The following is a 22,562-nucleotide window of genomic DNA, read 5'->3' as shown; positions in this document are numbered from 1 at the left end:
CTGTCAGTTGGAATCATGAGCTGAAATGCAATAAAAAAGATAGATGACATTACGATCGATGCTGACCTTTTTTTCTCTACTGGATTAATAAATGTAATACGTAATTCAAAGAAGCATAGGAGTGGCATATGCTGTGTTTTCGTTTCGTGTCAACCTTTAGACAATCCTCCAACGAGTAACTGCACGATAATCAGGTTTTTAGCAATAATTGAAACACTAATCCCACCATGTTGCCTAACGTGCTTCCAGCCACTAATATCACATTTCTTCTTCTACGACCTACTTCTATGAACTCTACCGTTCCTCTACAGTACTTCATTTACTTTTTATTTGTACATATGATCTAAAATCATAAAACTCTCTTTAGTTCATGACTTATATGAATTTACAGATCAGGTATATTGCGTTAATAATACGAATTCTACATGAAAATTTCAGTCACGTTGTTTGCAAAAGTGTGAAATTTTGAGAAATATAATTTTAAAAGTAGACTTTTCCTGCATTGAAGACTTCATTCAGTAGGTAATTAAAGAACATTTTTTATAACGTGTCGTTTAAAAGTCTTGTATCGTAAAATTAAAAATTTGTATTTTGCAGCAGATGGTCGAAAAAAGCAAATGAAACCTAGAAATTGTGAAAACCGCTGTTCCTAAACAGAAGAATAAAATATTGTCGCTGTAGATAATAGTTGTTGGTACTCGTGGGAAGCTATTATGCAGGTAGAGAGTGAGGATTAAACGTAATAGTCTATACTTCGTTCGCTGTTTCTATGATTAAGTGTATAAACGTTAGGGATTGTTTACTCACTAATGAAAATTCTTTAAATGATTTTATCGCTTGTAACATGCCCCAAGGCAATAAAGTTTCAAGTCTAGCAAAGCAGTTATATTGTGGGGTGAAAGTGATCATTTCATTAAGTGGTCAGATAAGATCATTTACGTTAGAAAATAAAGTTTTAAATTAATTTAAATTCAGTAGAAGGCTTCTGCTAATGTTTAGAAATACCTATTGGGAATTTCTCAATATGTGTAATAAAGTAGAAACTTACCATATGTAATGAGTAGCAGTAGAATCATACGTATGGATAAAATGTGTTTTAGAGGCTATGTTATTACTTTTCCACGCCGAGTTCAATGTTTAATTTTAATAATTCTGTGAGTTATAAGAAATGAAAACATACTATAAATTAAGTAGTAAATCCATGAAATACTAAATCAATATCACATACTAACACGTTTTATGAATCATTACACAAAAGCATTCAGAATTAAAATGGAGAACACTTTTATTCTCTTATTATAAGACTCTTTTAGAAAAACAACTGTATTAAATTCATGATTGTTATTTGTGAACAACTACAGGGACGATTTAATCGTCTGTGCATCTGTATATCGCACATAATCATTACTAAATTTGCTCAAAGCCACTTGAAGCACTTACACGCACACATTTTTAAAATAATCATCCAATTTACCTCGAGATTCATGTGTATTTTATATGTGCAGAGGATTCAGATGTACTCTGTTAACGACGTCTAATTTTTGTACTTGATAAAAAGTAACGAAAAATTTTTCCCATACCATTGGTGATGTATAATTTTATAGAAACACATTAAGTCTTGAAATATAGAACATGCAAGCTTATTTATTTTCAACTACAAACAGTGACACGTTTTTCTCTATTATGTAACGTTTTTGCGATGAAAACGTTTATTCTGAAAAGCCTATAGAAATCAATGTTTCTCGCCGTTTGATGATCGCGTTGTATACAGATAACTGACTGCTAACGTGTTCGTCTAGGCCCTAGGGAATATTATATTAAGGTATTATGTAGTCTGGTGCACCTGCAACTGCAAGTACGCGTCTCTGGACACATATAAATTACCGAACGTCGATTCTCGCAGGGATATTCTGTTTTATGGGCGGTGACTATTGATAAAGTTTTATATCTTATGTGATTATGTATTTTTGTAGTAATGCGTCTGTATGTGACTTTACATTGCGGCTGACATTTCAGTGTAATTAAATGAAATGAAGTCCCATGCTTCTTTACAGAGCGTAGGAGAACGATGCGGGAGACCCGCATCGCCTTACTAGGCAAGGTCCTAATGGAGGTGGTTTGCCGTTGCCTTCCTCCGACCGTAATGGGGATGAATGATGATGATGAAGACGACACAACAACACCCAGTCATCTCGAGGCAGGAAAAATCCGTGACCCCGCCGGGAATCGAACCCGGGACCCCGTGCTCGGGAAGCGAGAACGCTACCGCGAGACCACGAGGGGCGGACTTTCAGTGTAATACATGTATTTAATAACGATAGGCATGGAATTAAAATGATTATAATTAAAGAGGCAGAAAATTTTGGTTTATGCAAATAGAACTGCAGGAGGAGAAGGGAAATTAAAAGCTCAAGAGTCGAAATTATCCGCTGCATATCAATATACATACAGTTACCATTTTGAATAAGTACGCACGACGAACGACGAATTTTGTCGTGGTGGGGTGACATTAGTGACTTAAAGATGCAGGTAGCCACACCGCAGGTACAACCACAACGGATGGGTATCTGAGAAAGGGTCAGACATGCAGTTCCGAAAGTGGGGCAGCAGCCTTTTCAATAGTTCCAAGGGAAATATCAAATGACTGACTAATCTGACCTCTTAACACTAGCTGACATGTACTACTATGTTGACACCGTGAACGGCTAAAATCAAGGGGAAGGTACAGTCGTTATGTTTCTCCAGAACATAACGCTATACTGGATGGTATAATGGCGAATCTGTCCTCATTTAAGTGATCCGGAAGTCAAATAATCCTGCATTCGGTTCTCCGTGCTGGGACTGCTCACAAGGTTACTGTCGTAAAGGAAACTAGAGTTCTGTCTGTTGAAGCGTCTGTTATTAGATATCTTAATCGTTGGGGAGGTCAGAGAATTTGGAAAGAGGTGTGGATAGGTTGAGGTTAGATTTGGTGGGAATTAGGTTGAAGTTAGATTTGGTGGGAATTAGGTTGGAGTTAGATTTGGTGGGAATTATTTTCAAGCTAGATTTGGTCGGAAATACGAAGGGCAGAAGCAGGAGGACCAAGACCTCTGGTCAACTGAGTAAAGGTTTACCAAAATAAAATGTGAATAATATAGGAGGTCTACTAATGAATAATAAAATGGGAATGTGCATCAGGTATTATGAACAGTTTAGTGATGGCAGTATCACTGCCAGTGTAGAAATAAGGTCAACACCTACCACAGCAGTACAGATTTACATTCCTAGTAGCTCCACAGAGAAATAGATTTTCTGTCTTTCATTTCATCAAACAGAAATCGCGTAGCTTCACGGAGTCAGCATCTTAAACTGAACTTCGCAATCTTAGTTGTAGATGGTAGCTGGATGCCCTCCGTGACGCCATCGCCCCCGCCCTCCCTCAGCCACCACCCAGACAATGTATATCATTTCAAAAAATGTTCAAATGTGTGTGAAATCTTATGGGACTTAACTGCTAATGTCATCAGTCCCTAAGCTTACAGCCGGCCGAAGTGGAAATGCGGTTAAATGCGCTGCAGTCTGGAACCGCAAGACCGCTACGGTCGCAGGTTCGAATTCTGCCTCGGGCATGGATGTTTGTGATGTCCTTAGGTTAGTTAGGTTTAACTAGTTCTAAGTTCTAGGGGACTAATGACCTCAGAAGTTGAGTCCCATAGTGCTCAGAGCCATTTGAACCATTCTGAACCTAAGCTTACACTCTACTTAACCTAAATTATCCTATGGACAAACACGCACACATGCCCGAGGGAGGACTCGAATCTCCACCGAGACCAGCCGCACAGTCAATGACTGCAGCGCCCTAGACCGCTCGGCTAATCCCGCGCGGCGGATATCATTTACCGCAACAGTTTGTGTCTAGTGTTATTTATGTGAAAATGAGAGAATGTTTCCGAAATGCTTACGACTCATATACCCAAGATAGGAAATGAATCCCTACCCAGTATTAACCCAATCGTATTTAGCGAGGCCGTCTAAAAACCACATCTAAGGTTGCCGGCACATGGGACTTCGTCGTTGACCCGTCGGGCGATTTCGATCCGGGGTCGGGGTACCTCCGCGATTCCCGGAAGCGCAGTGGAAACACGAGAGGATATCTAGGCGAGTTCAAAGAATGTTTAAAGAATGATGGAATTTGTTCAGAACATTGAGGGATAAGAAAATTTACTTCTGATGAGGGACTGGAATTCGACGGTTGGAAAAAGGACGACAAGCGATAAAGCATGGACTCGGGGAAAGGAATGATAGTGGAAGGTGTTGGGTTCACTCTTTGCCAAGAGATTATGTCATCATTACTAATACTTATCTTCAGAATAAAAAAAGAAGCTTTAATACGTGGAAGTACACTGACAAAAAAAATCGCAGCACCAAGAGGGAGTTTAAGAGTGGCGCTATTAGGCAAATTAGGTTTGATTCAAATACAGTCATGAGTGCTAGTTACCATTGAGACTGGACGTGGTGAGTTGACGTTAGACAAGAAACCTTTAAGACGACAAGGACGTCATGATCAACACCTAACTGGTCGTTCAATAGGGCTACAAGAAGCTGGATGTTACTTCTGCGATACTGCAAAAACTGTAGGCAGGAACATAGTCAATGACCAGGATCGATGGCAGCGGTGATCTATCGAATTTACCATTGCAAGAAGACCGAGCTCCGGGCGGCCACGTGGCACTAGCGAGAGGGAATACCATCGCGTTCGGCGTATGCTTCGGCGCATTGCACTGCAACTGCAGCAAGCAGGCTGGGAAGGGCTTCGCACCACAGCTGACACAACAAACTACACTACTGGGCATTAAAATTGCTACACCGAGAAGAAATGCAGATGATAAACGGGTATTCATTGGACAAATATATTATACTATAACTGACATGTGATTACATTTTCACGCAATTTGGTTGCATAGATCATGAGAAATCAGTACACAGAACAACCACCTCTGTCCATAATAACGGCCTTGATACGCCTGGACATTGAGTCAAACAGAGCTTGGATGGCGTGTACAGCTACAGCTGCCCATGCCGCTTCTACACGATACCACAGTTCATAAAGAGTAGTGACTGGAGTATTGTGACGAGCCAGTTGCTCGGCCACCATTGACCAGATGTTTTCAATTGGTGAGTGATCTGGAGAATGTGGTGGCCAGGGCAGCAGTCGAACATTTTCTGTATCCAGAAAGGCCTGTACAGCACCTGCAACATGCGGTCATGCATTATCCTGCTGAAATGTAGGGTTTCGCAGGGATCGAATGAAGGGTTGAGCAAAAGGTTGTAACACATCTGAAATGTAACGTCCACTGTTAAAAGTGCCGTCAGTGCGAACAAGAGGTGACCGAGAAGTGTAACCAATGGCACCCCATACCATCACGTTGGGTGATACGCCAGTATGGCGATGACGAATACACGCTTCCAATGTGCGTTCACCGCGATGTCTCCAAACACGGATGCGACCATCATGATGCTGGAAACAGAGCTTGGATTCATCCGAAAAAATGACGTTTTGCCATTCGTGCACCCATGTTCGTCGTGAAGTACACCATCGCAGGCGCTCCTGTCTGTGATGCAGCGTCAAGGGTAAACGCAGCCATGGTGTCCGAGCTGATAGTCCATGCTGCTGCAAACGTCGTTGAATTGTTCGTGCAGATGGTTCTTGTCTTGCAAACGTCCCCATATGTTGACTCAGGTATCGAGACGTGGCTGCACGATCCGTTACAGCCATGCGAATAAGATGCATGTCATCTCGACTGCTAGTGATACGAGGGCGTTGGGATCCAGCACGGCGTTCCGTATTACCCTCCTGAACCCACCGATTCCATATTCTGTCATTGGATCTCGACCAACGCGAGCAGCAATGTCGCAATACGATAAACCACAATAGCGATAGGCTACAATCCGACCTTCATCAAAGTCGGAAACGTGATGGTACGCATTTCTCCTCCTTACACGAGGCATCACAACAACGTTTCACTAGGGCAACGCCGGTCAACTCGTGAGGACAATGACAACACAGGTGCCCTACAAGTTTTAACTATTGCAATTTGCTGTTCAAGTTATTCATACTTTGTGAAAGAAATGTGCTTGGGCAAAGACTTTATATTAATATATTTATCAGTTAAAAGTCTCCGATGTTGTAGCTGTGCGGGCGCCGAAGAATGTAGTCGACTACAATGCTGATCTGCCGTTTGTAACATTATGTGATTGCCTTATCATTTTAAATCATTTACTAATCGAGCAGTCGCTCGGCAACAGCTACAGTTAGCAAATAATGTTGCGAGAATGTAAAAGGTGAACGACCTGTGACGTAACTTGTTTATTGTCGAAGCGCCGTCAGAGATGCAGTGAGTTATTGACTTTGAAATCCGCGGCGCGAAAAACGGACAGAAGAAGAACACTTTTACACATTTTTTTTTATGTACGAGATATTCTCGATGAACAGTTACTCATTCTTCTGTTGTCTCTTGTAACTTGTGTCGGACGCGCATGTCTTGTCGCCGTATTATTATCGTTAAAAATAATATTATTTTAGTGTAAAGTAAAAGTGCAATACTAAAAGTGCAATACTGCATAGCAGTAGATTTATTGTGCGACGTGTATGTGAAAACGTCAAAGGAATTATTTTTATTACGAGAAGAGAAGTGCCAGCCAAAACGGCATCCATGTTAAATCTTTCATTGCAGTGTAAGTTCATCTATTAATTGCCATAAATTCAGATTTAAATGGAATTGGTGTGTGGACTATTTATTTAATATAGAATCTATGTCTCACTCCTTCATGACGTTATTTAATATTCTTTATGTTTCTGCCAAATAGAGAGTTCACAGTCACGAATTCTTTCGTCGAAATCGGACGGAAGTTGTATGCGGCGAAATATTTTCTCCGCGCCATATTCTACTGGTAAATGCATGATAAAATACGGTCCCTTAGGAAGTTCATGTTGAGCTATCCTAAAATAATTATATTTTGAACAGGTATTTACTCTCCTCTGCAATGCAACTTCCGACTGAGCAGACGATCCTTGAACGCAGCTCGTGGTCGTGCGGTAGCGTTCTCGCTTCCCACGCCCGGGTTCCCGTGTTCGATTCCCGGCGGGGTCAGGGATTTTCTCTGCCTCGTGATGACTAGGTGTTGTGTGATGTCCTTAGGTTAGTTAGGTTTAAGTAGTTTTAAGTTCTAGGGGAGTGACGACCATAGATGTTAAGTCCCATAGTGCTCAGAGCCAAAAATTCAAATGGTTCAAATGGCTCTGAGCACTGTGGGACTTAACATCCGTGGTCATCAGTCCACTAGAACTTAGAACTACTTAAACCTAACTAACCTAAGGACATCACACACATCCATGCCCGAGGCAGGATTCGAACCTGCGACCGTAGCAGTCGCGCGGTTCCGGACTGAGCGCCTAGAACCGCTAGACCACCGCGGCCGGCGCTCAGAGCCATTTGAACCAGACGATCCAACAAGAAACAGCCTCACACGGTCGACGTTCGCAAATATATTTCCACCGCTGATTATAGCTATATGTCACAGCACAAAAGTAAACATATTGTTATAATTAGCGACTACGAACGGGGACGTTTATAACTGTATGTTTATGTATACACATTACGTAAACATGTCATATACGTTGTTGTTGCTGCTGCTGTTCGATGAGAAGACTCTCGAGTCGCCACCAGAGTCACTGATAATAATGGGACAGGCAATAGTAGTAATTGCAGCTTCCTCCGCCTGTCCACTCCTACCGTGCTCTTAATACTCGCAGGTTAACGAATCAGACGCATCTGCACAGGGGCGAGCATAGCTGCACACCGCGTCGGCGGGAACGCCCAACAAACACTTCCGCACTCTTTCATGACTCAAGCTGTGTTGCTTCCTCTCCACTCGCAACGGGACAGAAGCTTCCACATCAAAAGATAATGGCACAACTACTACCATTTCATCGTTGCTATCGATCCTTTTCAATAAAGTTTCCCAGCAATTTACAATATTTTCATTATAATTACAATCAGTTCTATACAGTCAAAGTTTCTGTAATACAATTACAGCTTCAGAATCGAATGTACAGTGCAAATTATCAACGAATATTAAAAGGCGAAAATTTTAAATGGTACAGAAGGTGTTTTATCTGCATTTTCGGTGCTACAACAGCTTAGCAACAACGTAGTTCATAGTAATTGTTCAAAGTGATGATCGCCAGTCTCAATGAACACATGGATGGCAACGTCACATGAAGTTCTGCCGCAATCTCTCAAAGGGCCGTGGCGTCTGTTGTGCCAGGAGACAGGCAGATTGGTCACCTGCAAACAGATCTTCATCTGTTTCTACAGGAGTTTCACATACCAACGTCTTGACGTAACCCCAGAGGAGTGAGTTCCGGCGATCGCGCTGACCACGGGACAGGATCTTCCCTTACAATGAAAATGGTTCGAATGGCTCTGAGCACTATGCGACTTAACTTCTGAGGTCATCAGTCGTCTAGAACTTAGAACTAATTAAACCTAACTAACCTAAGCACATCACACACATCCATGCCCGAGACAGGATTCGAACCTGCGACCGTAGCGGTCACGCGGTTCCAGACTGAAGCGCCTAGAACCGCACGGCCACACCGCCCGGCCCCTTTCAATCCGACCATGAGAGAATGTGCTGTCCGGGTGGTCGCGGACATTAACATCGAAGTGGGCTGGTGCGCAGTCGTCTTGAAACCACATACTTTCGTGAACAATTAGGGATACAGTCTCCAAGAACTGTGCCAGCACATCCGGCAGGAACACCAGGTAACGTGTACCAGTCAAACGAGGAGGGGATTATGTGAGCTTGGAAATGTTGACAGAGAATCGATGCTGGTGGCCACCGATGTAGGTGGTTGTGAGACTGTCCTCACTCCAGACAGGGCTGCAATGTTGCCATGCAAGCACTGAGACTGGCGGTCGTACCTTTGAAAAATTACTGTGAGCTACATTGTTGTTACGATGTGTACGCTGCTTATGGCCATAACACAATAAATACACATTTCCCACCATTGGTCCCCTACCTCAGTACAACCGGTCATGGACCCGCTGTCCTCCGTTTCATTTTGACCCAAGCAGTTTGAGACATCATGTATAGCCGCATCGGCGCCGTGGTACACTGCATAAACTCTATTCAGGAACGTCCGCAAACAGAAGCTTTTTTATCGTCCCTTATACTTATCACAAGGTAAGTGAAGTAGAAATTCATTGAGCTTCAGTTCGTGCACTCCTTTCCACGTTTGGTACGGCACAGTTATCGTGGCGAGTACGAAGGTGTGAAATTGCTGCTCGTGGTTTTGTTTATCAGTGCAGCAACAAAACAAATTGATTCAATTAGTTGTTATTCAGGCAGCTATCGATGAAGGAATAAAAAATTCCCTAACCCATTTTCTGCCGCGTTCGGGTCGAAAGTGGGAAAGTCTTTTAGCAGTTAGCCGCCGGCTGCAACGAGGCATCTCCCTTTACTCGTCAGATCGTCCTCTATCGGCAGCGGCGCTACGGGGGCATGTCGGAAGCGCTCGGATGTTCTCGGAAGTGGTCGGCGGCCGGTCCAGCGGCCGCCGCTGCTGCTGGGACGAGGGGCGCGCAGATCCCGCTGTGCGGCCGCGGATGACGTCAGGCAGTGGCTAGCCGCGCGAGTGTCCGCTGAGCGAGTCGCCGCCGGGGCGGCACACCGACGCCGACGCCAGCACGTCGCGGCGCCAGCCATGGCGTTCCTCGGCGCCCGCCACGCGCCCGCGCTGCTCTGCCTGCTCGTCCTCTCGGAGCACACGCCTGCCGAGAAGATCCCAATCGGTGAGTATGCCTGCGCTTGCTCTCGGGATGTAATGCTGCGTCGAGTTTCCTCTGTACACGTGCAGCGGTTAACGGCTTACTTGAGTGCTGCTGGGCTTTAATTATAACAATTTTCGGCACTCGTTACATTTCGCTGCTCGGTGTAGAATTACACAAAATTTTATACTAAACTACAGCTCGTTTCTTCCAGAATGAACGTTAATCAGAGATAACGCCAATTCCTTAGCATAAAGATGGGAAAGATTTCGCTAAATAACAATCATTTTCCAAATGCACTGTCTTGTCACTGTCTTGGGACTAGTTGTCGGACTACTTGCAAGCAGCGAATAGCCGCCTGTAATATGAAACTATGGAGATATGAGTGGATGTTATTGTTGTTGTTATTGTTGTTGTTGCGGTCTTCAACCACGAAGCCGGTTTACGTAGTTTCCTTCATATCTCCATCACTACTTTAACCTGCATATTGTACTCAAGCTTTTGTCTTCAAAAAGCAGCTTTAACACTCACACTGCCCCCACCCCCAACCCACGCCCCTCCTGACTACCCATTACGAAAGCAGCTATTACGTCATGCTTCATAATGTATGCTGTCAGCCTGTCTCATCTTTTGGTCAACTGTACATAGCGCTCTTTCCCCGATATTCTCCTCTTCATCAATTACTCCATATGACAATTTAATGTTAAGTATTACTCCGTAACACCAAGTTTCCAAACCTTCTGCTAATCTCTTTATCATCCATCTTTCGGTCTCATACTAGACTGCAAATATCAGAAAATGCTTCCCAATATTAAAATTTATATTCGGTATTAACAAATATCTCTGTATTTGAAACAGTTTTTCTCTGTCACCAGACTAAATTTTATGTTCTCTTTGCTTTACAAACCATCTATTAACTTCTTTTATGTTTATTGCACATGCCTCACTCCTCATCAGGATACACTTCATATACTTCCAGGAAACACACTGCTTCGGTGTCAGAATAGCAAGATTCGCTTACTGTTTGTACTGTTTCATTTCCTGATGAATATTTTCAGCATCGCCTGAGTAATTCTTTTGATACTCATCTTAAAACCTCGTTGCAAGACAATGTCCATCGTGTTGAACGGATACATTACATTCTTTGCCGTCTTTGACTGAATTACAATTTCAGCGTAAAACGTTAAATTTTTATTCTTTCTCCCTAAATTTTGATTCTTTCTCCTAATTTATCCCTGGTTTCCCATACCGTGTGCTCACTATACGTGGGGGATACACTGCAGTGCTGCCTCATTTCTTACCGATGTCCAATTATTTACTTATCATCTGGCAGATCATATGTCTGCATGCTGCACGCTCAATGAATATCGTGACAAATTGCTGTGTTTCTGGCAACGGAGAGCGATTCGTTTCATAAAACAAAGTGACACTGATCGAAAACGCACAGTATGCTCCACTCACGAGCAAGGAAATCCGATCTCGGTAATACTCTTGAGGTTGTGATAAAGTCAGTCTTCCTGCTGTATCCGTTCTGCCGGAGATGCTAGTGGAGAGTCTTTTGCGGCATTTCGAGGCGATGAGACGAACCTACATCAAGCTACTGCTCTCTTGTGATCTTAAAGGAGTTATCTTGCAACCACGCACTGCGTGTTACAGCAACTCCTGTCATTTGATTTTTCGTCGGTAATCATCGTAACTTTTCTGAGCGGAATCAAATGAGTGAATTGCGTTGATGTTTATTACAAAACAACACCCTCGCTTTCGTCAAGCTAGCTTGCATCAATGTATTTTAGCAAAAGATGGAAGCCACAACGATAATTGTTTGTGACGTCGTCGTGTAGGTCATCAGAGATATTCCCTAACAAAAGTGTCATACAGTCATCAGTTACATTTTATACAGCGTAGCTTCCTGTACAAAGGTTGCAACGCCGATCCAAATTGATGGGACAGATATTCTGGTTCGGTACTATTCTGTTGCTTTTGACGATGCACACGCACTACTCGCGGTGGAAACATAAACGCTGGCATCTGATGCCATGAGCATGTTGTATCGTGCCACCAACTTAATTCATTACTCCTGACTTCTATGAAAATTGAAAGAATAATTTAAATATGCTGGGGCTCCAAACAAACATCACTTTATTTAATGTTTACATGAACAAACGCCGATTTTCTGGCTCAGTGCCCCACGGGAAACGGCAACAAACATATCAAAATATTCTTCTTATAATGTTCAAATACAGTTCTGTTTTTCGAAACTCAAGTTGCATCATAAGACTGTTATCTGCAAATGCTCTGAGAAGTTGTTGTACAATTATGTTCTCGCGCCTTTACAAACCTAAACATCTATTTCAGTGTTTGAACCGTTCTTTTCTATATATGAACCGGTTCTGGATATACTATCTGTGATGCTTTTCAGAAACTTAATTTAGTTTTACCAGTATTAGTACGCCAAAAAACATGATCCAATGGATGTCACTGCATATACAGGCATTTAAAGTAAAAAGCAGTAGATTATAAAGTACCAAAATTAAAATTAAATTTATATTAATAATATTAAATAAAATGCGAGGTGTAGCAAAGATAATGCAGTGAGTGCTCAGCTACGATCTACTCTCTTCTGCAAGAAGGAAGTCAGTACCAAGACTAAGTTATCTGTGCACCGTTCAATCTTTCGACCAACTTTGTTGTATGGGAGCGAAAGCTGGGTGGATTCAGGTTACCTTTTCAATAAGGTTGAGGTTACGGATATGAAAGTAGCTAGGATGATTGCAGGTACTAGTAGATGGGAACAATGGTAGGAGGGTGTCCACAATGAGGAAATCAAAGAAAAACTGGGCGAACTGGCTTAGATGGTGGGGTCATGTTACACGCATGTGAGAAGCAAGGTTACCCAAGGGACTCATGGGTTCAGCAGTAGAGGGTAGGAGGAGTCGGGGCAGACCAAGGAGAAGGTACCTGGATTAGGTTAAGAATGATTTTGAAGTAATAGGCTTAACATCAGAAGAGGCACCAATATTAGCACTGAATAGGTGATCATGGAGGAATTTTATAAGGGGGACTATTCTCCAGACTGAACGCTGAAAGGCATAGTCAGTCTTAAATGATGATGATGATGATGATGATATTAAATGACTGTCATACGTTACTTGATTTCAGAAATCTGGATAAGAACAACCAAAGAAAACACGTCGCTGGGCCAAATTAGTGAGGATCACGCAGTCATTAGTTTGGAATGATTTAGGGAAACCATAGATAATATAAAAAATACTCGGTCACTGAAGAAAACGTGACTCCTCTTTGCATCAGTAGCTTCCCCACACGATCAAGTGGAGATGAATTATTCATTCGCACGTAACATTTTCCTACAGATGACTATTGAGCATTCGTAGAAAGAAGACTAGTGTTTAACGTCTCGTCAAAGACGTCGGCATTAGACAACGGCCCGGAAGAGGGAAGAATGCAGAAGGAACCATCCCGGAATTTGCGTTAAGGGATTTAGAAATCCACTGTAACCTAAATGTCAATGGTCAGACGGGGTTTCGAATCATCGTCTTCCAGAATACAAGTCACGTGCGCTGACCACTGCGTAGCCTCGCTCGGTTTAAGTAGTCGTGTGTTAAAAATATATTTCTACTTTTCTGTTAATTACAGTGAGCTCCAATCCCTGCAACACGATCCGTTCCACACGGATGTAGCTTTGAATTAACTGGTTCCACGCTACATAAATAAATAAGAATTACGTATGCCTAGAGCTCGGCAGATTCTGGATGAACTTTCATTTTATCTTACAAGAATTATGTACTTAATGTACAGCTTATCAATAACCATTAGATAAATCAAATCTTATTTATCTGACAGTGTCTTCATAGTTTCACCAATTAACAAATGAGGACAGACTTTCTACTCTTTAATGACAATACCTCTTCGTGTAACTAAAATGTATGCCATATTTCTTGGCCTCGGTTAATCCAACTATAGAACTAGCGTATTTAACAACACTGATAGTGAAAGTATAAAATGTATCATTACATCAACGCTGCATATTTACTGGTAGTTCTACTCTATCAACAACAAACTGTAGAGTTTGTATACACTTGCTTTTTTTGTTTGAATGGGTCGGGATTATTTATTAATTTATGAAAAATATGTTGGCCTGACCCGCCAGTTTAGCCGAGAGCGCTAATGCGCTGCTTCCTGTACTTGGGTGGGCACGCCGGCCCTGGATCGAATCCGCCCGGCAAATTAACAAGAATGGCCGGTGTGCCAGCCAGCCTGGATGTGGTTTTTAGGCGGTTTTCCACATCCCACTAGGTAAATACCGGGCTGGTCCCCACGCCCCGCCTCAGTTACACGCTTCGCAAACATTTGCAACACGTTTGCAGTCTTTCATAGTTTACATAGACTCAGACAGGTGGGTCCACTAATTCTGTCCTAAGGGGTATGGGGTGGCAGCAGGAAGAGCATATGACCACCCCTTAAAATTACCCATGCCAAACCTGACCTAACCATGCCGACCCTGCACAACATGCGGGATACAGGCATTAGCAAAAGAAGAAAAATGTGTTGGCCTGAAGCAAAGAGAATACTAAAGTTTTGTAAATTGTGTAACTGTTTCCAAGCAAGAGAATATATACTAAAGACAGAGTGCTATATTTATTTCTTGTTTTCCCTTTGTAAATCTTCCTGCTCTTTCCTGTAGGGTTTTTGTGCCACAATTATGTTCTTCAGGCCAGCTATTTGGAAAGCTTCTTCGGGGCATTAAGAATCCTTAACTTTTATTCTATGCAAATGGATTGCATAACGTACCGTCCTAGTAGCAACCTATTTAGCAATGTTTCACAAATTCTCCGAATGTTGGGGATATTTGCATACTGATGTACATGCACGGTATATGCAACGAACTAATGCGCTGTTATTTTGTCATTGAGGAAACGTGTAGCCATTCAAGTAACGAAAATCATTTACTAAAAGTCGAGTACTCGATTGTCGACTAAAATTATTAGGGAGGTGAGGGAGCACAAAATCCCGGGCATGTGCCTATTTATCGGAGACTTCTGCATGAAGATAACTCCGTCAGTGCGTCGGAAACGCCAGGAGGTCACGGATTCCAAATCACCTCGTGTGCATAAATGCAGAATAGCAAGCTGTAGATTTATCGTGCTGAATGTGATGATCCTAGCGTGAGTTCCCATGCCCCAAGGAATGCCGTTGTACGCACCGGAGCCCTCGACAACAATAACCGTCTATATTGCTCTTCACATGGGTCTTCTAAAATACCCACACAATCCGCTAACAAACGTAAACGTTAACACGTAGATAATGATTTGGGCAGAAATATAATCCAGAGCTGTACTGGAATCTGTGGTATGGAACAGATCAGTCTCCCACCTTTCCATCTACTCAGAATGAAAGAGGTATATTAATTCGCTAGTTTTCTTTCTTATTACACTTACAACCTGAGTGAAGTGGCAGCGATACTTGAGTTTATCGCTGCAAAATACGGTACAGCCCATCAGTGGAGCATTAGAAACTTTAAATACCTCCTGATGATATACGTAGAAATGTTTTATCACATATGCGAAGCCAGTTTAAAGGAAATGATCAAGTTGCTCTCCCACAGGATACGACGTGTTGAGGACATCATATCATGGCCTTTATTATGGGTACTATGCACTTCTACCTCTTTAATTCAGTTCCAAGTAAATTCACATAGGCATATAAAGTAAAACATCAGTTTCAGAGGTAGTGACGTAGATTAAATTTGATAAAGATGTAATGGTGCTTGATAACAAGACTGTGAGTAAAGTAGATTGCCTGACGAATAGTCTACAGAAGCCACAAAACCCGTAATGACTGTTGAAAGTGTAAAATCAAATAGATCTGAAGGATGTAACGCACAGCTGAAGATTATAACCTCTGTTATTTAGGCCAAAATGATGAAAAATGGATCAAATGAGAATATTGACTTTCTGAACTTAAAAAGCTGCCTAACAAATAAAATACTTATCCTAAGCAGTGAGAAGATAATGAATGTCGTACCTACTGTAAGAGACAAGCGTAATGTGTACTGTGTATTAATTTTTTTCGCGGGATGTTAATGCGATAAAATCTTTCTTGCGGCAAGAAGCCCCTCTAGATTTTACTGCATAATATGTACTAATTATAGTAAAAACTTGCTACGCCTTCTGCGAGACGTGCTGCAGTATCACTTGCCAATGAGTATTGTCCACACATTAGTTATTAAATTTCAAATGTAATAGCTTCCAGCTTCGCAGGCCATTAGGTGGGTCTTTTGGACAAGGGAGGCAGAAGAGAGGCTCACGACGAGTCTGTCTGCCCACCGCGTTTTTGGTTTCAGGTGAAAGCTCACCCAATTCTCAGCGGCCCATTCTCTCTCTCTCTCTCTGTGACACACACACACACACACACACACTTCTACCCACTTTTGTCGAATTGAGGTAGAACCCAGTCTTTAAGAGTGCGATGATGTCAATGTGACGTTTAAAACCAAGCTTTTTTCTCCTTAAATACTACATTGCTCGTTGTCAGATACTCGTCACATGATCTGTTCACATATTTAGAACTTTGTCCAGTGAATTAATTCAAAATGCGAAATAATAAACTGACTTTTTTCGGTGACTCTTCAATCCTTCTCGTTTTTCGTTTCAGTAAACTACCAAGAACTACTTTCGTTCTTTGTTAGTAGCACTCATGAGACTCATTTCCTTTATGGTTTCTATCACAACATCCTCATTGGTTTTTCTTTCTAGTCGTCCTGGTCTCCCTTATCTTCGAAACAGACTCGTTTCCCTCACTTCACTTTCGGATCAACGTTCTGACAAATTTTTTCCCTCGTTTCCACACTGACTTCTTAAATGAAAATTGTTGCGCCTGGATGACACGAATAATATTTATTTTATAATTTACACGCGACCTACATACACAAAACTTCTTCATGAACCAATTTATATGTTAGTGAAGAGCGTATCGAATATCCTACGGTGGTTTCTGAGACTGGCCTTCGTATGCAGATAGAACAACACCGCTGTAAACTTTTACATCAAGTTTCCACGTCAATCAATCGTTCTACTGGTGAAAACCATACTGAGATCCTTATAGTACTTCCTGAGATTAACCTTCACATACAGACAGAAAAATTCAGCTGGGGGCTTGAGTTTACAGTATGCACAGAATATATTTACGGCTTCTGGTCAAGATTCACAGTTCTCGGGTGTTTCAGCGGTTATTAACGTATTGCTGCACCCACTGGACGCCGCCTGCTCTCTAGTTGACTAGTCCATAGCTCCCATCATTGCCACGAGATGTTACTCCCAACACCAGCTAAATGTTGAACAGATGATAGTACATATATCACATACTGATCGTTACTATAAACAATAAATTGTATACACCAAATTTCCTTGTGAGTCATTCTCTTTCCAAGCGAAAACTGTATCGAAGTCTCTACAGTACTTCCTCAGATTAACCTTCACAGATAAAATGAAAAAGGTCGCAGGAGACTTTAATTTCTTAACTCGCTAGCCCTTTCCCCAATGCTTCGCCCTCATATGTGTTAGACACATCTCCTACACCATCTCTCTGTCCATCTCTTTCTCTCTCTCTCTCTATGTCCTCATCATCCTATCGCTAACCCCTCCTCCCCACTCTCTCTATCTCTTCATCTCCACCTCCACCTCGCTTCGTCCATCTCTGACCATATCTTCCTCCCTCCTCCCTCTCTCTCCTCCCTCTCTTTTTTTCATTTCCAGTTCCCCGTTTTCTCTTTCAACCTGCCCACTACCCATCTACATAGCCCCCCTGCCATATGCCTCTCCCCTCCACCCCAATCTCTATCCATTTCCTTCTCCCTCACACTCTGTCGATACTCTCCTCTATCCATCTCAATCTCTCCTCTGCTGTGTTCATCAATATGTGTAGCCGCTGCTATACAAGTTTAATAAAGCAGAATTATACTGCTCCTACAACATGCTTGCCATGCAAGGAAGGCTTCACGTCAAGGTCTCGAAAGTCGTTTATTGCCACTCTCATACAGGTCGCCATGGAATGCGGGTAACCAGACCAACAGTACTAGAACACAACACGTCTGTCATGAAAAGCAGCCTACATGGCAGGGCCCATGTGCACTACTTGACAGGTTGGTTTGGCAGGCTCGTAATGTTCCCACAAAAGCTTGTTCTGCAGAGGAGCCTCTACACAAGGTCGAGGAAAACATAAAGTTTTGCCCCATTTCCGTTCATATTGGAGTTAGGCCGTTATAAACCCCACAGTGATGATATTCGTGTGGCCTGTTGTTTCCGTGAAAAGTTTGGTCAAAATCGATGCAGGGATTTGGTAGTAAATCCTGGATGTAAACACATACACCCTTGTGAGACCTTAACTTTTCCCGGCGAATCGAATGTTCAAATAACTTACGGGTTTGCTGCCGGGTGACGTCGTCGAACACCGCCGATATTTCGACAGGAGCACACCCTGCCATTCTCAAGGCACAAATGCAAGGAAGAAAAAATGTGCAGGCAAATTTAATACCTCGGTTCACAGAGGAGAAACAAGGAAGACACCACACACAACACAAATGTCAACATAACCAAAGATAACCAACATCAGAAATATCGATAGTTACTATTAATCAACAGGTGAGGTAGTACTAATTCTGTCCTTCTGTTTTTTGATGAGAGACAGAGCCGGATTCCAAGCAGCATTTAAACAAAATCCACCATCTCTGTTAATAAGGTTGCTTGATAGTCTGATTTCAACAGCTTCCTTAATAACACTCTCCCAATAGCTGGACGTGCAAGCCAGAGTCTCCGTGTTGTTGTATTCCATAGGATGACCGGTGTCAAGGCAATGTTCTGCAATAGCGGATTTGCTCGGCTGTTGTAAGCGTGTGTGACGCTTATGTTCAATACACCGGTCTTCCACAGTCCTGATCTTCTATGATTAAGGCCCTGTTGGCGTCCGTAAAAGATTATCTTGGTTTGCGTAAGGCTGGGGTCTATCGCATTCCTTTGTGGCATGTCATATATTGGTCAGACAATCAGGATTTTGTTTAAATGCTGCTTGGAATCCGGCTCTGTCTCTCATCAAAAAAACAGAGGGACAGAATTAGTGCTACCTCAACTGTTGATTAATAGCAACTATCGATATTTCTGATGGTTATTTTTGCTTGTGTTGACACTTGTTCTGTGTGTGGTGTCTTCCTTGTTTCTCCTCTGTGAACCGAGGTATTAAATTTGCTTGCACATTTTTTGGTCCTTGCATTTGTGCCTTGAGAATGGCAGGGTGTGCTCCTGTAAAAATATCGGCGGTGTTCGACGACGTCACCCGGCAGCAAACCCGTAAGTTATTTGAACATACACCCTTCTTTATGTACAGTATATAACAGGTATATATTACTGATCATTGCAATTTAAAGAACACTCATTGTTTCTAAACTCGAAGTTTGAATGGAATACTTACAAATCCCAATAAAATAATTTGGTCTTATTTTCCATACCCCGTTACAGACAATTTTATAGGCATGATCTGATTTAGTAGATGGGAGTAGATTTGATAATTACTCGTCACGTGTAACGAAAACATGTAGGGCCAGCGTGTTCCCCCCCTTTGAGGTCATCCGTTTTCGTGTCTCTATTAAGGGTGGAGGAACTGCCGGTTCGAATGAAGTCCTCCTTGTCGGTCGCCACAAAGGCGCGAGGGAGAGTTGACTGTGACGAGCCGGCGGGAGCAGAACTGCGGCTAAAGACGCGGCCGGCGGCTCTTTCGTCGGGGCGGAGCGGCGCAGCCAATGTCAGGGGGCGAGTAATTTTATTTGCGACAGTCGGGCCGAGGCGAAGCTAGCGGCGGGGTCGCCCAAAGGGCTTCGCTGATTGGCCGAGAGTCAAGGCAAATGGGAGAGGTGAAGCACCGATCTCCCTCTCTCTCTGTCATTTTATTCCTCGGTCGTCTCACCAGAGCACAGCTCCTTCGCGCTCGTTGTAAATGCGTTCCGGGTACAATCTCGCCACAGCCCAGCGCGTATTTCGGGAGTGCTGCGTGTTGCGTGGCCGCACGCACGTGCGTCCGCGGTCATTATGGTTATTCGCGGGCAGGTTGCCACGCCCACGTGTCGTGACGCTGGAGGCTGTTGTTAATAACGACTTGACATTTCACTATAACCAGATTAAAAAATTATACCATTATCGGCGGTGTTATTTTTCCGCTACCTGGAAGAGAGTTCACGAGTTCCCTTTCTAAATGTCAAACTTTGTACTAGGCGACGAAGCGGACCGTACACACAGCCGTAGCGTGAACTATTTGAAATTACAACATCATGAAGGCAGTATGCAACTATCTTCAGTTAGGCTGGAAGTGTACTATACAGAATGCTTCATGAATACGTTTACAAACTTTGGGCTCTGATTCCGTACAGTAAAACAAGGAAAACAATTCATATTTAGGAAAACAATTCGTCTACGACTTATTAATGAAAGTTGACGTTGAACTGCTCTCCAGGTGCAACTCATCTGCGCGAACGTTTGACTCATTGTATCCTAGATGGAGTTATCTTGCTAGGGAGACATTCATTCGTCTGTCTTCAACGTGTTACCGTTTGTAAATGTTTTACAGGCAGTGAGTTAACTGGAAGTTCTCCGTTCAAACATGGCAGGATATACATTTCGTGAGCAACGACATATGATTTTTGTGTATGATCGCGAGAATGGTAAAGGGCAAGGAGATGCACGACTGTATCAAATGGCGTTTCCACACTGAAGACACCCGAGTCATCTAATCTTTGGTGTTGTGTATCGTCGCGTTGCCGGGAGGGCATCCGTAGCAACACAGATTGTTGACCGAGGAAGACCAGTGTTGTTTGTACATCCGACCAGGAAGAGCAAGTTCTGCGGGCTGTCGAAAGATAGCCAGGTATGAGCCAAAGACTAGTAGTATTGGCATGTACTCAGCGTGGAGGAATCTTCACGAGCAACTCACGAACCGCAGCATCTTATGTGAATGCAGCGTCTTATGCCTGCCGATCACCCACCACGGTAGTTTTTCCGATGGTTTGTTGCACCAACTGACCATTCATTGTTTGTCTCTTCAGTTTTGTTAAGAGACGAGGCACGTTTGGAAACTTCCACAACTAACACTTTAACGTCAGTATCAGTTTAAGATCAATGTGTGGGCTGGAATTGTAGGCGACCTCCTGGTAGGTCATATGTTCTCCCAGCACAACTCTACAGGTGCTTTATACAGGGATTCTTTATTCAGAAGACCCTCCAAAACCTAACAGAAGATGTACCCTTTCAAATAAGAAGAAACACGTGGTTTATGCATGATGGAGCACCCGCACAGTGTTCGAGATACACTGGCTCATTCCTACCACGACAAATCGAATAGGTAGAGACCTTGACCAGTTGATCAATGTAGTAGACCATCTGCATGCAAAGCACTACACTGTCGTGTCATGGACGCCTGTGAAACCGTTTTAAACAATCGGAGATTTCTTGGAGGGGTGCGAGAGTCCATGATTCGACCAGCGCCTGCGTATTTGCACTAAAGAGAAGACGGTTTCGACCATTTCTTGCTACTGGTAGTCTTGACTAACCCCAACCACGCAATTGTGAGGTGCAATTAATAATACGGAAATGAGGGATCTTTAGACGTAATTTTATACCAACTTTTCTCTTGTTTTGGTGTAAGAAACCTGGCCCCAAAAGTTATAAAAGTTTTTTTGAAACATCCTGTATACATAGCTACAAAAAATGCTAATTTCACTCTACCGTGAACATAGGAAGCACAAATGTCACCGCCGGCCGAAGTGGCCGTGCGGTTAAAGGCGCTGCAGTCTGGAGCCGCAAGACCGATACGGTCGCAGGTTCGAATCCTGCCTCGGGCATGGATGTTTGTGATGTCCTTAGGTTAGTTAGGTTTAACTAGTTCTAAGTTCTAGGGGACTAATGACCTCAGCAGTTGAGTCCCATAGTGCTCAGAGCCATTTTTGAACAAATGTCACCTCCTTTCTGTATGAAGAAGACAAGTCTGGTTCTCAATCAGAAATCGCATTTGAATCTTGTTTGTTTGCTAGAAGATCACGTTATGCTTCGTGTAAGGACATGTGTCAGAATTCTACACAGACCAAATGAAGGCTTTTAGAGAGCGCCTTATATTTCTCCGTGATATTGCTTCTCTTGTTGGTCACGTTAATATGGAATCGATGGTCTCAGTGGGATCTTATTCAACCATGCGCTTGATAAAAAGTGATCCATGTTACTAGCGCCCGAGAGGATAGACTAATTGTTTGCTCGGAAGAAAAGGAGGATGGCAATTAGAGACGGAGCACAAGTTCGCATTAGGGAAGGATGTGTAGGGGACTCGGTAGAGGGCTATCGAAGGAATTAACACGAAATTTGCCTAAAGCGATTTAGGGAAATAATGTCCACTCGGATTGCACAGTCACGTCACGTACGGTGAGTCAGATAACACGCTAGCATACAGCGAGACATGTATCGACATGGATTATAAACACCACAGATAGGCAGCACGGTGGTCATTGCTGCGGCTTGCCTTGGAGTGACACGCCAGCATTAGTGTGGCCGATTACAACACTGGACATCACCTCATCTTCTTAGAGCTATCCCTGTTCTGTGCTCAGCACCATAAAGGACGTATCCGTTGTGGAGTCAGATTGCATTCGTCATCGTCAGCGCAGTAACGGGCTGATGTTATGGGGTGCCATTTTGTACA

At 43.0% G+C, this 22,562-nt stretch overlaps 1 protein-coding gene across 1 annotated transcript in view; it reads left to right on the top strand.

Annotated features, from left to right (window-relative positions):
- Positions 1-9,730: 9,730 nt before the first annotated feature.
- LOC126259554 (glutamate receptor 1-like) overlaps positions 9,731-22,562 on the top strand; it is a 545,373-nt gene continuing 532,541 nt past the window's right edge. Inside the window, exon 1 of the mRNA XM_049956439.1 lies at positions 9,731-9,839. Coding sequence (XP_049812396.1) covers positions 9,752-9,839 — 88 coding nt within the window. The 5' untranslated portion in view covers positions 9,731-9,751. The remainder of the gene's footprint in view (positions 9,840-22,562) is intronic.

Source organism: Schistocerca nitens, chromosome 5, assembly GCF_023898315.1.
Source record: "Schistocerca nitens isolate TAMUIC-IGC-003100 chromosome 5, iqSchNite1.1, whole genome shotgun sequence".
NCBI lineage: Eukaryota > Metazoa > Arthropoda > Insecta > Orthoptera > Acrididae > Schistocerca > Schistocerca nitens.
The sequence above is the reverse complement of the archived record's forward strand: the minus strand, read 5'-3'. Positions and strand labels throughout refer to the sequence as shown.